The sequence below is a fragment of the Bos indicus x Bos taurus genome, chromosome 6, assembly GCF_003369695.1.
Source record: "Bos indicus x Bos taurus breed Angus x Brahman F1 hybrid chromosome 6, Bos_hybrid_MaternalHap_v2.0, whole genome shotgun sequence".
Taxonomy (NCBI): Eukaryota; Metazoa; Chordata; class Mammalia; order Artiodactyla; family Bovidae; genus Bos; species Bos indicus x Bos taurus.
Genome location: NC_040081.1, coordinates 6,844,254 through 6,861,896, shown reverse-complemented (window position 1 = coordinate 6,861,896; position 17,643 = coordinate 6,844,254). Strand labels below are relative to the sequence as shown.

Below are 17,643 nucleotides of genomic sequence, written 5' to 3'. Positions count from 1 at the left end.
AGTGGCATCCAAGAAGATGTTTTCAAACCACTAAAGAATTTTAAAGACTGCAAGATACCCATAATGATGTCACTATCACTAGGACGTTGGAGAAGGGAAACAGCTGGTCCTGGGAGTAGGGACACACGTGCGAATTCCTTTACGTGTCCCCTGACTCACTTGCCCACCCGTCTGCATGCACTCATCAGCTGCCTACCCCGCGGCAGGAACTGCGGTAGCTGCCATAATGACAGCTAGGATAGGGCCTACCTGGTTGTCCAGTGGTTAAGAATCCACCTGCCAGGGCAGGGAACCTGGGCTCAATCCCTGATCTGGGAAGATCCCACATGCCACAAAGCAACTAAACCCGTGTGCCACAAGTACTGAAGCTCACGCGCCCAGAGCCTGGGCTCTCAACAGAGAAGCCAGCACGGTGAGGAGCCCTCACCCCCGGACTGGAGAGTAGTGCCCGCTCGCCGCAACTAGAGAATGCCCTGCGAGCAACGACGACTCAGCGCAGCCAGACATCAATCAGTCAAATTCAAAAAAGCTAATATATTAAAAAAAACATTGGGAGGACAAGATTGTTGTTCCCAATGATATCAGAATCTAGGAAGAGGGAAAACATAGGAAGATTTAAATTCTTTGGGGATAACTGCTAAAACAGATACACGGACCAAATTATGTGGAAGACAAATCAGAACATTTAGTAAATAACAACCACGATGAAGTCAGAGGGAGTCAGATGAAGTCAGAGAGACCCTCACATAGAATAAAATTTCAGCCAGAGATTAGAGAATAAGTAGGAATTTGCTGGGTGGGATATGTAGAGCTGTAACAGGAGGATGAAAATGCAGTCAGGTCAAAAGAACATCTTAGATACAAGCATGGAGTTGAGCAGAGGAGTGATCCTTTCAGAGTATGGGTTTTGTACAATTGAAGATGCAGCTGAGGTGGGAGCTAATGGTCTTATAAGGAAACAAACTTTTGAATTTAATTTTTTAGACTGAGGCAGTAGGAGGAGTCTCACAGTTATATTTTAAAGCAAGGAAGCCAGAGGACAGGATCCCGGGCTGCTGAAATAATCTAAGGGCGATTCTGAGAGCCTAACTGACTGTGGTGCCAGCGGGAGTGGAGAAGAGAGCCAGAGAAACACGTCAGTAGTCTTGCTGACCATACTGGCTGACCTTCAGCCTGAGAAGGGAGATTCTCTGGGGATGACTGACAAAGCAAATAGGGCAGAGGTGCTGTAGGGAACTGCTGCATTGAGGACCCAGCATATTCTCTCTTAAAGGGACATAAAAATGAAATTCTTATTTTTTTCTTCCTGTTATTGCAGTGGATGGTCTGACTGTTTAATCACATTAACACCCTAGACGGCTTGATCTGTGTCTTATGGATTTCTACTTCCCCATGGTACCACTCAAATGCTTTGGTTGTGAATTAAGAGTCAGTTCATTAAACATGAAAGTTATTCACTTGCATCTGATAGCCATATATAAACACTGGAAGTCCTGGGAGCACTTACCCTGCAGTAATCCAAAGTAGCAACATATTCATACGATCCTAGAGATAACTCTGGCTTCTCATAGTGGTCCAGTCTTCTTCCAATGTGGTCCAGATGTTGGAAATAGAATGGTGGAACTAATAAAAACAAAATAGGAAAGGGAATCTTTTGTTTTTACAACACAGACAATTTAGTAAGTTCTCAAAGTTTATTATCGGAGGAAAGGAGTTAGTATGAGGGGAAAAAAGCATTTTAAAGCTGGAATGTAGCATATTCCAAAAATCCACTAGTCTTTCTTTCCAGTCTTGGAAAGAATGAGGGTTTTCTAAAATATCTTCCTGACCCTTCTGCAAGTTACTGATGACAAAGAACATTAATGGTCTGGATCATTACAGAGAAACAGCAGATAAAAGCACGGGAGTTTTTAAATCGTCACAACCAAAAGTTAATTCTCCCTATTTAATTACCTTTTCTCAAAGGAATTCTAACTTTTTAAACTATTTAAATTTTCAATATCCCAGCAAACATACATTGGTTATTTGGACTATACTATTAGCTCTAATGTTTATTATCTTTTAATCACAGATGTCTTCAGCCATGGGGACTTTGCACGGTAATCTTTAACGTCTGGGCTTCAGAGTGGAGACGATTACTGTATTAGGGAAAGACTACACCGTGAGATCTCAGCTGAGGAACTCTTAATTTGATTCAAATGTCTAAGAAGGTTAGTTCTGGCAAAGCCCTGGAAGTCATCCAGTAGGACAGGAACACTTATGACTCACACACTGAACTCTTGGACAAATATGGCCTGGTATCTCTGTGCGAACGAACTCTACTGCCTCGAGAACAGGGCTGGCTGTTAATCCACTGACAACAGAAGTACTTAGAGTAACTAGCTATGCTCTGGTTTTAAGCATTTCATAAAGAACAACATTTTCATTTGTAAAACCATGTAACTAATGACTTATTTTAAAACCAATAACTCAGTATTCTTTATTTTTAGTTATGAACTAGCACATGGGTTGGGCTTCCCTGTGGCTCAGCTGGTAAACAATCCATCCGCAATGCGGGAGACCTGGCTTTGATCCCTGGGTTGAGAAGATCCCCTGGAGAAGGGAAAGGCTACCCACTCCAGTATTCTGGCCTGGAGAATTCCATGGACTGTACAGTCCCTGGGGTTGCAAAGAGTCAGACACGACTGAGTGACTTTCACTGTCACTAGCACACAGGTTACAACAGGACTGTTTTCTTAGTTTGGACGTAAGAAAATAGTCACTAAGGCTTGCTTTTTTTTTTCTCTCTCTATTTTCTTACTATATTGTGGCCATTTCTTTTTAAACAAGTTTTATAAGATTCACTTGTACATAGGGATCTCTGAACTTGGAAAATTCAGTGTTTTGCAAAAATTGTGGAAGTGGGAAGCTGACAGTCTCAGCTAAGAAGGCTGTGACAGCCTTAAACTGCTCTTCTGTTATGTTTAACATGCGCAGTTACTTAGTCGTGTCCGACTCTTTTGAAACCCCGTGGACTGCAGCCTGTCAGGCTCCTCTATCCATGGAATTTTCCAGGCGAGAATAGATGAGATGGATAATGCGGCACCAGCTGTTCCAGGATGTATGGGTGGTACTTTCTGTACACTTTCTAGAATTTATTTTTATTCACACATCTACATGTAATTGGTAAAAAAAATTCCCCTTAAAATCAATTAGCTTTATATTTGTTAGCATTTAATATTATCTGTCATGTTTTATAAACCAGATTCAAATCCCCCCATAAATTACACGTGGCCACGTGACACTCGTCTTCCTGCATGTCTTTGGCCTCAAGTTCTTCCGACTGAGAGAGAATCTCTGACGTTTTGAAGGAAAACAGAGTGAAACCATTTGACCATACCTGCAAGCTTCTAACAAACCTTTGCCTTCTCTAAACCTAAATGAAGAATGCAGGTACCGATGACATCTAAGGGGGTCTGGCTTTCTTGCAGGAACAAATATTGGAATCTAGTATTTTTGCCGACCAAGGTCCATATAGTCAAAGCTACGGTTTTTCCAGTAGTCATATATGGATGTGAGAGTTGGACCATAAAGAAAGCTGAGTGCCAAAGAATTTATGCTTTTGAACTGTGGTGTTGAAGAAGACTTGAGAATCCCTTGGACAGCAAGCAGAGGAAACCAGTCAGTCCTAAAGGAAATCAACCCTGAGTATTCATTGGAAGGACTGATGCTCAAGCTCGAATACTGTAGCCACCTGATGTGAAAAGCAGACTCATTGGAAAAGACCCTGATGCTGGGAAACACTGAAGACAATAGAAGCGGGTGACAGAGGATGAGATGGTTGGATGGCATCATTGACTCAATGGACCTAAGTCTGAGCAAACTCAAGGAGATAGTGAAGGACAGCCTGGCGTGCTGCAGTCCATAGGATCGCAGAGTCAGACACAACTTAGCATCTGAACAACAACAAGAATATGAACAACCCTATTGGAAAATGAACTCAGCAGCTTCCCAGGAGCGGACACCCGAGGCGTTCCCTCGGGTGCAAAAATACAAGAACTTTGTGTGTTTTTCCTCTACCAGGAAGCGGCAGGGCCTTTTAAAGCTTCGCGCTGACCCTTTGGGATTGAGGCCAGAGAAAACAAAGATCCTACATGCTCTACGTGGATGGATCCTGGATGGATTTCTGATCACCTTGCAAAGAAAGTTGAGGCCTTGAGTGAACATGCCTGGAATCCGGTGACCTTGTGGAGGCGTGGCGAAAATGCTCCAGGAGAGGCCTCTGCCATCTCCTGACGTTTTCCCCCAAAACTAAAGCACTTGCAAGCGTGTGCTCACAGGCTTCCTGAAATGCAGTCCCAGGGTTGTGTAGGATTTGGTTGCAGATTTCATGAAGCACGCGCGATGGAATAAGACCTTCCTTAGAGCACGAAAGGTGGAGAACCAGCGGAGCCTGCTCGCACTAGTATACCCACTGTGTGCGGAACCGGTACCACAGCCGCTGCAGGGCGAGAGACCTCCCAGGGCCAGGGGCCCGTCCTTGAGACGAGGATGGGAACCAAGATCTCACACCACAGCACGGGGCTTTTAAAGGTCTTTTTGAGGAGGCCTCACTCTGTCAGTCTCCTGCACTGGGGGCTGGGCGAAGCCATGGGCTGTGTGAAGGGTGTGAGTGCACAAGGAGGCCAGCGTTGCTCCCCCAGCAGAGCACGCCCTCCAGCCGAGAGGTCATGGACGTGATGACGCAGGCCGGAAACCGCCGAGGGAGCAGCCGGGCTCTCAGAGCCGCATGCTGCTCAGAGCCGCCGCGGGCACCACTCACCATCATTCACGCAGCTGCAGAAGCCACACTGGTACCTCCTCCCTCCTTCGATGAACTGCATGAACGGGCACATGTAGGCTTTGCACCTGTTGCATCTGACTGGTCCAGCCTCGCCATGGTTTACCAGGTAGAGGGGCGTCTACAGGAAGCAAGCAGAAGTAAAATCACGTGGGCACAGGGTCTCCAGGTTTCTTCAGAAGTCCTACAATTGTAGTCACTGAAATGTGAAAACTCCGGACTCATTAAGGAACTCAATTCAGTGTCCACCAGGGGAGTAAGGCCGCCTCTCTTGAGACTGTGTGGAATTCAAGGTAATACCCAAACAAAAACTACTTTAAATGTATATCTAGTGTATAAATATATTTGTACGTTTATGTCTATGTGTATTTACCAATGCGTGTGAAGACAGAAAGAGAAAAATAAAATACAGTAATGGTACCCGGAATATTCATTGGAAGAACTGATGATGAAGCTGAAGCTCCAACACTTTGGCCACCTGATGCAAAGAGCCAACTCACTGGAAAAGACCCAGATGCTGGGAAAGATTGAAGGCAGGAGGAGAAGGGGATGACAGAAGATGAGATGGTTGGATGGCATCACCGACTCAATGGACATGAGTTTAAGCAAACTCCGGGAGACAGTGAAGTACAGGAAAGCCTGGAGTGCTACAGTCCATGGGGTTGCTAAGAGTTGGACACAACTTAGCGACTAAGCAACAATAATGCTTAATAAAGCTTATGTTGAAAATGTCCTGGATACCATGTATCACATATCTTGCTAAGTTTGTTCATTAACTATAAATAAAGAAGGGAACTAGGTCTGATTTTAAAATCACTAGTTTGCACATCAGCATACTGCTTAGATAATTCCACCCAATACACAGAATGTTTCTTCAAAACGGCAACTCTCAGAAGAAATCTGCAGTGATTTTCACTTATTTAGGCAAGGAGGCGGATCCTGCCTTTTCCATTTCTTTATCCCATGATGAGATGTCTCATGAAGGAAGTACTCTCGATGCAGCAGGTCATGCTTTGCCAGAACAAAAAGAATAAATATTTCTACGGCTTCTTCCTTATAAACATGTGTCGAACCCGTTACACGTCCTTTACGGCTTGAAAGCGAAAAAGCTCAGCGTTGGAAGTCTGCCTTATTTCTCAGCACTTCCAGCTTTCAGAACAAAACCACAAAGATTCTTCTTGTTTTTATAAATCTCCTTAAAGATAACATTTCTAGAAAAGCTTGACAATACAGGGTTTGGCACATCAACTAAGTTTTTCTTTAAAGAAACAGATGTAAATAAAGCAGACTGCTGCTTAATGGAGACTTGAAGAGCAGGAGGAAGGTGGCGATGAGGTGAGGTCATAAGGCCATTTTCTGCCATTTTCTTAGAGAAGAAAAGAGAGAGAGAGAAGATATCTACAGTCTGTCCCTAACCAGATGTCCAATGTGGAAACTAATCTGCTGAGGTTTCAGAAACAAGTTTTGAGACCTCAGAGCAGGAAAAAAACAGATGGTATGATACATAAAAGAATCAGGGAAAGTATAAAAAATACATTCAGAATCACTAGGCACTGTCCTCTCCCACCTCTTGCTTCAAGGAAGCCAGGAGATGGATTCAATTTTCATGTTTCTGGTCTCTCCTGGTCTGTAGCATGGGTATGGCTTTGGTGTCCGATTGGTCAGGTTGTGAGAAGGATTCAATGAAGAAAAAGTGTTAGTCTCTCAGTTGTGTCTGACTCTGCTATCCCATGGACTGTAGTCCACCAGGCTCCTCCGTCCAAGGAATCCTCCAGCAAGAATACTTCTCCAGGAGATCTTCCCGACCCAGGGATCGAACCCAGGTGTTCTGCATTGCAGCCAGATTCTTCACCATCTGAGCCACCAGGGAAGCCCCATACAATTAGGAGGCTGTGTGCAATGTAGAGTATTAAGCCTGGCATAAAATTATTGGATAAAAAGTATCTAACTGTTGTTGTCATATCTGTACAGAACAACCTTTCCTCTCTTAAAACCACTCATCTCAAGAGAGTGTGTATATTTAATAGGAGGGTTAGAGTTTGATAAGTTTGAGATAGGCTTGAATTTCTATATATATTAAATATTATTATTAAATTAAATTAAATATATATTAAATATACGAATATATTAAATATTCATATAAATATTTAAATTAGCTATTTTGTTACTATGAAATGTTATTGTAAAAATGATTTAGAAGACAGGGAATCTACCTTTCAGGAGATTTTGATACCATCTGATGGTTAAAAAAGTTGAGAGGCACACTAGATTTTAAAATTGTTCTATGAGTTTGATTTGCATACACATGTGCTTTGCTTAGTCACTCATTTCCGACGCTATGCAACCCCACTGTCTGTAGTCTCCCAGGCTCCTCTGTCCATGGGGGTTCTCAGGCAAGAATGCTGGAGTGGGTTGCCATGCCCTCCTCAAGAGGATCTTCCCAACCCAGGGATCAAATCCATGCCTCCTGCATTGCAGGACTCTTTACTATCTGAGCCACCAGGGAAGTCCTTGCATACACTCAAGGAATGCATACTATATATGCATTGAAAGACCCATACAACACTTTCTCATCTACACTGTTTGTTTGAAAGGCATAAAGTGATGGATGTGTGTTGTCTTCAACTAGAAATAATAAGAAATAATCTGAGGGGAACAAAAGGGAAGCAAACGAAAATATGACAGGTGTACACTTATAGCTGATTCACGTTGTACAGCAGAAACTAACACAACACTGTAAAGCAGTTATACTCCAATTAAAAAAAAAAAGATACGGTCAATGAGTGCAGAATCAGAAGTGAAAGACAACAAAAATGTAATGATAAGGTAGCTTTTTTCCGGGTCAAAAACCCAGTCATCAGTCATTCTCTGGGCGCTGCTGAGTTCTACGGCCTCCACCTCAGAGATGAGGAGCTGCTTTCAAGAGTTACACCAGGGTTGAAGCCTGCAACATACATAAACTCCAGCCAAGTGTACTTCTCTCATTCCTTTATCATTTTCAAAGAGTTCAAAGTCTATCATCAATTCGCTGAGACACTTTAGGAACAAAATCTGATGCAATTACTTGCTAGACAAAGCAGAGGTAATGGAAATTAACCTTATTTTTCCTGATGTGATTTACTCAAAGGCAAGCCCAACCAAAAATTACTGTGAAATTGTCGGCAGCTACCATCTAAGCATTCCAGTCCGGGCAGATTCAAACTTGCAGAACTGAAAATGAATGTCTCGTCACAAATTGGAATTGAGTAATGATTGTATCGAGGCTGTGAAACACGCATGCATTTTTTTTCAATTTTCGCTCTTTTGGAAACTGAATGATGGATAGGTAAGGGAAGGACTGCAGACAACTGAGGTGACGGTAAAGAATGTTAAAAGCTTTTAGACTGTTTACATTTTCTCTCTGGGCACCGGCACAAGGGTTTCCACATCACACTGTCTTGCTTCATGTCTCTCAGGCTGTGCTGAAAGCCATCAGGGACTTTCTTTGCTTTCTCCAGATGTCTGCTTATCTGCTCTACAGTAGCATGCGTGAGCTCATAAACAGCTAATCTCACTTGTATTCTCAGTTCAACTTTAGTGTATGCAGCTTAAAAAAATATCAAATTACTTTCCAAAAAGTCCTAAGTTTCTTTTTTCCTTCTTCTTAATAAGGACATTATATTACACTTACCTCAGAAATATTTTCAGATTTTGCAATTTTGTTTATAAGTGTGTTTTTTACTCTTTTGGCCTCTAGTATATTCCTGCCTGCTCTTTCTTTTCTGTTCTTTTCTTAAATGGAAAAAAGTGAAGGGATGGGGAGCCTCACTCTAAAACCCTCATTTGGCTCTTCTTGGCTCTGGTCCTGTGTGGCCTGAGTTTATATAACATGAAACTGATGGTGATACTGGGGAAAGAAAGACAGAGAATAGTATCTGAACCCCTAGTTTGTAGTTTTGATCTACCAGGGTTATGCCAAATGCATTATTGGTACTAATTTTAACTAAGATCCTTTAGTTGAATAAAAGGTATCTCCTTTGTATGCATATATAACACCACAGTCCAATTGGACAAGAATATAATTCATGGAGAAATGAGGTTCAGCGTTAAAAGTTTTGAATACTATTCCATGTAAAAGGAGTAGACAACAAAATGTGTCGATCAACAACTCCTTGGCACTGCTAGTACAACTTTTAAAGTTTTCCTATATTTCTATATCATCAGTTTCCAAGCGTTCCTGCCATTTCCTCTAACATCTGTACATTCAGTGCTGGGTGTGCGATGTGCCTTGATGGTGTATACAGGCCAATGTTATTAAACACATAAACATGTAATTACAAGAGCAATGCAGGAGCAGAAAGACTACTTGGGAAATCATCATTAATAAAAGCAACATTAAAGTATTCACAGATTGTAACCCAAAACGACAACAACAAAAATAAAGGCTCAAAGAAATGAAGCACGACCGAGAAAGATTCGACATGAAGAATTCTGATTAAGTTTATGGCCTAGGCACTGTTGTTTTAGCATCTCTACAACCAAAGTCTGAATACACAAGTCTTTCCATACAGACTCTTTGTTTTAGCAAAGTGATAAATAACAGACGGTAGCTATTATAGCTGCCTATGAAAAAGTGAAAGTCACTCAGTCATGTCTGACTCCTTGCGACCCCGTCAACTATACATATACAGTCCATGGAATTCTCCAGGCCACAATACTGGAGTGGGTTGCCGTGCTCTCCTCCAGGGGATCTTCCCGACTCAGGGATCGAATCCAGGTCTCCTGCTTCGCAGGCAGATTCTTTACCAGCTGAGCCACCAGAGCAGCCCTTGCTGCTGCTAAGTTGCTTCAGTCGTGTCCGACTCTGTGCGACCCTGCAGACGGCAGCCCACCAGGCTCGCCCGTCCCTGGGGTTCTCCAGGCAAGAACACTGGAGTGGGTTGCCATTGCCTTCTCCAGAGAAGCCCTTAAGCTGCCTATAACTATACCTATAAACTAATTACACCAAACCTGGAAATCTGAAGAAAATATGAAGGTGTTCTTATACCACAGGTCCACTAGGTGGCACTGTACAACTAAAAATTAAAACTATTTCCTCAGGTAATAAAATACTCAAGATAATTATGCTATATACATTTTATGTAGCTATCACCATAATTAACCGAATTCATGTCAGTTATTACCATCACAAAATTAAGAAACCTGTACTCTTGTTGAGAGAGTCTTTGGTAATTGGTAAAAAATATTCTGGTGAAAACAAAATGTGTTTAAAGATGAAATACAGGCTATTTTAAGCATGAATTACATTGAAATTACAGACTGTGCCAAATTTACTGAAGATAATAGTTGAGAAAAATCCTTTTTAAAGGTTTCTAATCCGCTCCCAACTTCCGTGACTACATGTAGGAAAACGGGGGCCCTGCAGGGACTGGCGGCCCCAGGCATGCAGAATGCTGCTGCCCAGGGGGCGAGGAAACCCGCACTCCTGCCGCCCTGCAGGCACCCACCCCGATCCTCACACTTGCTTGCACGCACGGTACCAAGCAGCAAGGTAAAGACAGTGAGGTGTGAGGCACGGAGCTCAGCAGCACCTGTGACGGAGGGCTGACCTTCCTGCTGCTGGAACATCCAACCACCGGCAGCAGAGTAGATGGGGGAAGGCACAGCATGGACAGAGCAGCCAAATAGGGAGATCCAGGAGCGTGCTGGTGTAGGGAGGCTTCCTGCCCGTCTCCTGGACGCTCCTGGGTGAAGACAGCCCCTCTGCCTTCCAGCTAGGTTCTAACACAGGCCATACACATAACACACAAGCTCACTCTTAACCACCACTTTCCCCCGTCTTCCAATGCTTGTTTACTGATTCTGAAAAAAAAATATACATTTTGCATTTTCAATATATATTTCTCTTCCTTTTTTTCTCTCCTATTTTCTCCATGAGAAGTCTCCAGGAGAGCAGTCAGTGTCCTGGGACCACACAGTTGTCCCCACACAAAGAATATTCAACTTTACTAAGTGCCTGAAGGAAACTGCTAGGCTAAATAACTACTAGTAATGGGAGAGACAGTTTTGCCTACAGTGGCTCCTCAATCAAAATGCAGCATGGTCCTCCAGCTTGATATGGGATCATATTCAATATCAGACTATATTCCCTAGTGCTGCTGCTGCTGCTAAGTCGCTTCAGTCGTGTCCGACTCTGTGAGACCCCAGAGACAGCAGCCCACCAGGCTTCCCCATCCCTGGGATTCTCCAGGCAAGAACACTGGAGTGGGTTGCCATTTCCTTCTCCAATGCATGAACGTGAATAGTGAGAGTGAAGTCGCTCAGTCGTGTCCGACTCTTCGAGACCCCATGGACTGCAGCCTACCAGGCTCCTCCGTCCATGGGATTTTCCAGGCAAGAGTACTGGAGTGGGGTGCCATTGCCTTCTCCAATTCCCTAGTAAATTACTGTAAATATATATATATATCTCTAGCAGCAAAGATATATTGTATTGTCAAATGTGATCCTGGCACACAGCTACTTCTTTGGGCCTGGAGTGCTGCTTACAGTTTGGGTTTATCTCAAGACAGTTTCAGTCAGTAATTTGGATTAATCAGGGGATATAAGTGGAAGCATGAAAACGGTATGTGAAAAGATAATCCAGAACTTGTGATGAACAACTACCCTTTAAAAATGTTAAACGTTCAGACTATTAAGCATGCTGAAAGACAAGCAGAGTCAGATTCCCAGAGGATTATGCCCAGCAGCTAAAATGAAGACAGTCTATATCAACTGTGCTTATTAAAGATATTTCTATAGGAAAGAGAAATGAAAAGCTTGTGTGTGTTTTCTATTTTCGGCTTCACCACGTACACCATTCGGTCAGCCTACGCCAACAGAAAAGCTACAGGGCAGTAGGGTGCTTACTGTATGCACATTTTCTCAACAGCAGGACTATTAAAGAATAGTATTTTTTGAATGCCTTTTAAAAATTATTCTTCTAAAAAGAAACTGAGCCTAATAATAAAACACTCAATGTACTGAAATAACTATTAGAATATGTTTACACTTTTTAAAAGTGTTTTTCAGTTCAGTTCAGTTCAGTCGCTCAGTCATGTCCGACTCTGCGACCCCATGAATTGCAGCACGCCAGCCCCCTCTGTCCATCACCAACTCCCGGAGTTCACTCAGATTCACGTCCATCGAGTCAGTGATGCCATCCAGCCATCTCATCCTCCGTCATCCCCTTCTCCTCCTGCCCTCAATCCCTCCCAGCATCAGAGTCTTTTCCAATGAGTCAACTCTTCGCATGAGGTGGCCAAAATATTGGAATTTCAGCTTTAGCATCATTCCTTCCAAAGAAATCCCAGGGCTGATCTCCTTTTAGTTGGCCCTAAAACTTTGTGTTTTTGTATTTCCGGAAAATTAACCTCTTGCTAGTCTGTGGCACTCGAGAGATTATTTTCAATTTTTTTCCTCTTCAATAATGCTACTGAGTATAAATAAATAGTCAAATATAAATAAATACTGGCTATAAATAAATGACTATTGGGAAAGATTGAAGGTGAGAAGGGGATTACAGAGGATAAGATGGTTGGATGGCATCTCTAACTCAATGGACATGAGCAAACTCCGGGAGATGGTGAAGGACAAGGAAGCCTGGCATGCTGCAGTCCATGGGGTCACAAAGAGTCTGACACGACTAAGCAAATGAACAACAATATAATAATGTATATAATGTTATAGAACATTTACTCTTGTTATAACTATATCGAGAACTTATATTGGATTTTAACATGTCTTTAATTTGGAAACTGGTCTTTTTTGGTTTGGAAGGGGGTTGTTTTTTGTGTCTATCCAGCATTGACAAATCCTGATTCAAATTTATAATATATGCAAGATCATAACTATCATCTGTATGATTTGTGGTTTAAAATGCTTTCATGTGTATAAAGATCTCGGGATGCTGAGATGTTAACAACCATGGGTGTGGGAATTATCATCCCGTTGTTGAGAAGAGAATGGATATCAGTGAGGAACAGGGATTCACTCGCCCAATAAACTGCAGAGCAGGAGCTTGAATTCCCGTTCATTCCCTGTGCTATGCATTCAGAAACTGCCTGCAGATTGCTTTGGTAGAGAAGCACATCGATTCAGAGAAAGCTGCCATCACCCACGGTCCACCACCAAGCCCTCAGTGGTCCCTGGGACCCTTGAAGTGTCTCCTCTTGCTCTCTCTCTACAGGAGCTATTTTATGTCTTTTCAGTTTCACTGAATCCTTCAAATAAGCTCTCCTCCCACCTCCCTCAGCAGATAGCTTCCCCTCCTTGCTCACAAAGGAAAACAAAACCTCAGATAGGAACTCCCATGAACGTACCAGCACCTACTTAACGTTTCCTTTTCTCCCTCCTGCTACAATGAAAAGAGCATCCATCTCTCCTCCTGACATGTTCCCAGGGCGTTATCTAACCCAGGACCAGGTCCCAACCAGCCCCTCAGCGCTGGCTCAGGCATTTCAGCTGTGCGTTGCCACTGGGCCTTGCTCCTGACAGCACCCTTCACAGTGCTTTACTTCCAAGCATCACTACCAAATTCTCAGACCCGTGCCTTACAGGCCTAACACCTTTTGTTTGTTTGTTTAATTGGTGTTTCTCCTACAGAGCAATTCCTGAGAGAATGGGCAGTCGACGGCTTTTGAATGAACAAACAAAATATCTACCCGGTACCCACAAATATGCTGTCCCAAGCCCAGGGCAGTTCATGATAGATGCTAAACCAAAGGCAGAGATAAAAGAAGAAACCGCTCCTTGGGAGAGGGGGGCGGGTAAAGGATTCTTTCACGGTGGGGAGTTACGAGGAGCTGCATTTCCACTGACGACAGAACAGAGAGCGCGGCACGGCTCAGGAAGAAAAGCCTGAGCTGGGGGAAGGTGGTGGCCGGCAGGCAGGAGCCAGGCTGAGCTGAGAAGAAGGAAGATGAACAGAAGGGCTAGAGGGATTCTGGGGAGGATGCTCAAAGCCAGGCAGAGCAGCATATCCTGACTTCTCAGGCTTCGCTCTTCCCCGCCTCCACTACATTCCTCTCCTCTCTCATGTCAAACCAGTCGGGATCTCACCTTTCACAAAACTAAAACAATGGAATGGGAAGAATGACTGGTACTGGTTCCCAAACCTGCTTGTTAGTAAATTCTTTAGAATTACCGTGAGGAATTTTTAGAATTTCTGTTTGTTTCATCATCAGCTGTATTTTATTCAATCCCTAAAATCTCTTTTAAAAATAAACATCAAAAGATGTTTGAACATTACTTCTAAATTTCTAACTAAAAAAAGTCCATTCCTTAACTGCTTAAGTAAACCTCAGGTTCACCACTGATTCCTAACAGTGCACGTTTCAGAGTAAATTCTCAATAAATACTTGTTGAACGGATGACAAGAAAAACAGGGAGGGGAAAAAGGACAAATGGAATGAAAAAGAAAAATGAAGGAAGAAGGAAAATACAGAAGTCACGCTTGGATATATTTGCTAGTCCTTTCATCACAGAAGACCAGGTCTGGGTGTGAAAAACCCTAGGATGGTAAGTTGATCCCAAGGTACGCAATAATAAGCAGACCAGGAGCCTCTAACAGCATCTTAAAGCCAACACAGATGTGACTTTCCTCCCAAGGCCCTCCAATCCCACGAGGCTTTTCAGGCGGAAGGTCAAGTCAGACCATATACTGCAGTCTATGAGAGGGCTGCTCCTGGTGACAGGGCACCCAGGGATTCAGAGGGAAAACAACTGTCAGTGCAGTTCCGAGAGCACCATCACATCAGTTTCCCTGAATGGAAGTCCTAGTTCATGACAAAATCACAAACCATGAGAAACAACTCTTAGGCAAAAAAACGGTCTTTTGGGATTGGATTGTGTTGACGTAGTCTTTCAAGTTATGGCTGCTACTGCTGCTGCTAAGTCGCTTCAGTCATGTCCGACCCTGTGTGACCCCATAGACGGCAGCCCACCAGGCTCCCCCGTCCCTGGGATTCTCCAGGCAAGAACACTGGAGTGGGTTGCCATTTCCTTCTCCAATGCAGCAAAGTGAAAGTGAAGTCGCTCAGTCGTGTCCAACTCTTAGTGACCCCATGGACTGCAGCCCACCAGGCTCCTCCATCCATGGGATTTTCCAGGCCAGAGTACTGGAGTGGGGTGCCACTGCCTTCTCCGTTCAAGTTATGGGTATATTTGCAAAGATCAGTGCTACTGTTCCTACTGGAACACATGTTGAAAACTTGAGGAAGACATTCCATCTCAAGGAGCTATGTTATCCAGGGATTCTATAGTTAAAAGACATTTTCCCACATTTCTTTTAAACTTTGACCTATTATAATTTTTCTTTGGTCCCTAAGGAAGAATTATATTTTGTTGTCTGATCATAGGCCACTGACTGAAGCCATGTTTCATCGCTATAAGAACACAGAGTGGCCCACAGATAATGCAAATATATTGTAGACTTAAAAATCCTATGAATCAAGCTTGTTTCTTCCATAACAAAATAATTGGCAGTTTTTTGTTTCTTAAAAAAATGTAAAATGCTCCACTTTAAAGATGAAAGTGTTAATAAGCTCAGAGGCCAACTTCCTTTGTCTTTCTGACAGAATTACAAGTTAGCCAAAGTCTTCCTTCCATGTATCTCACTTCTTTGTGGCTATGGAAACACTTCAAGACATTCCCGTCTAAGCATGAGCCCAGTCTGTATTCGAATGACACCTTCTCAATCAGGTCTACTGCCCAGCCCATGCAATCTGAAGCCTGCCCTCTGCCCCTTCCCCAGGCTGCCCCCATCCCCTGACCTGCTCTACTTTTTCCTTCCTCCATCTGTTCAATAATTTTATTACTAGGTTCGCTGTCTTTCTTCTTTCCATTAAAATGTTAGCTCCATGAGGACAGAGATTTTTTTTGTCTGTACTGTTCACTGACATATCCCAGGACCACGAACAGTATGTGGCACACAGTGGGTAAAGAGTAAACATTTGCTGAATTAAATCCTTGTTGAACAGGATAGAAGAAAGAAACCCATGCACCTATGGTGGCTCAGATAATTAATGCAGTGCAGACCTGAGTTTGATCTCTGGGTTGGGAAGATCTCCCAGAGAAGGGCATCGCAACCCACTCCAGTATTCTTGCCTGGAGAATTCCATAGATGGAAGAGCCTGGTGGGCTACAGTCCATGGGGTCACGAAAGAGTTGGGACATGACTGAGCTATTTCAGAGCAGACCTAGGGTCAGTTAATCTATGACAAAGGAGGCAAGAATCTACAATGGAGAAAAGATAGTCTTTAATAAACAGTTCTGGGAAAGATGGACAGCTACGTGGAAAAGAATGAAATTAGAATATCCTCTAATACCATATACAAAAATGAACTTAAGACAAATTAAAGACCTAAATGTAAGACTGGATACTAAAAAATTCCTAGAGGAAAACATAGGCAAAATGCTCTTTGATATATATCACAGCAATATCTTTTTGGCTCTGTCTCTGATAGGAATGAAAATAAAAACAAAAATAAACAAATGGGACCTAATTAAATGCAAAAGCTTTTGCACGGCAAAGAAAGCCATAGACAAAATGAAAAGACAACCCACAGAATGGGATAAAATATTTGCAACGATGCAAGCAACAAGGGATTGATTTCCGAAATATACAAACAGCTCATATAACTCGATGTCAAAAAAAAAAAAAAATACAAAAACAATCAAAAAATGGGCAGAAGACCTAAACAGACATTTCTCCAAAAGGCACAAGAAAAGATGCTCAACATTGCTAATTATTAGAGAATGCAAATCAAAACTACAATGAGATTTCACCTCACAGGAGTCAGAATGGCCACTATCAGAAAGTGTACAAATAATAAATGCTGGAGAGGTTGTGAAGAAAAGGAACCCTCATACCCTGCTGGGAATGCAAATTGAAGAGCGACCATAAAAAACAGTACGGAGGATCCTTTAAAAACCAAAAACAGAGTTACCACATGATCTGACCCTGCAGTCCCACTTCTAGGCATACATCTGGACAAAACTCTAATTTGAAAAGATACATGCACCCCAACTTTCACAGCAGCACTGTTTGCAATAGCCAAGACATGGAAGCAGCCTAAATGTACATCAAAAGATGCCTAGATAAAGATGTGGTACATGTATACAATGGAATATGAGTCACAAAGAAGAAGGAAACAATGCCATTTGCAGCAACATGGACAGACCTAGAGATTAGCATCGGAGAAGGCAATGGCACCCCACTCCAGTACTCTCGCCTGGAAAATCCCATGGACGGAGGAGCCTGGTGGGCTGCAGTTCATGGGGTCTCGAAGAGTCGGACACGACTGAGCGACTTCACTTTCACTTTTCACTTTGCTGCATTGGAGAAGGAAATGGCAACCCACTCCAGTGTTCTTGCCTGGAGAATCCCAGGGACGGGGGAGCCTGGTGGGCTGACGACTATGGAGTCGCACAGACTCGGACATGACTGAAGCGACTTAGCAGCAGCAGCAGCAGAGATTAGCATACTAAGGGACGTAAGTCACAGACAAATATCAAACTTATGGTTACCAAAGGAGAAAAGTGGAGAAGAGATAAATTAGGAGGCTGGGATTAACATATACATCCTACTATGTATAAAACAGATAACCAATTAAGGGCCTACTGTTTAGCACAGGAAATTATACTATTTTATAATAACCTCTAAAGGAAAAGAATTTGATAAAAATAGATATATGGGTGCATGCGTGCTAAGTCACTTCAGTCGTGTCTGACTCTCTGAGACCACATGGACTGTAGCCTTCTAGGCTCCTCTGTCCATACATTCTCCAGGCAAGAATACTGGAGTGGGT

The 17,643-nt window shown here is 43.0% G+C and overlaps 1 protein-coding gene across 2 annotated transcripts in view; it reads right to left on the bottom strand.

Moving 5' to 3' along the window:
• The window catches only part of SEC24D (SEC24 homolog D, COPII coat complex component), a 115,071-nt gene that overhangs the window by 39,907 nt on the left and 57,521 nt on the right, over positions 1-17,643 (bottom strand). For both annotated transcript variants that reach the window (XM_027543733.1, XM_027543732.1), the window contains exons 9-10: positions 4,802-4,940; positions 1,508-1,623 (exon numbers count right to left, since the gene is read on the bottom strand). In XM_027543733.1, coding sequence (XP_027399534.1) covers positions 1,508-1,623; positions 4,802-4,940 — 255 coding nt within the window. The remainder of the gene's footprint in view (positions 1-1,507; positions 1,624-4,801; positions 4,941-17,643) is intronic.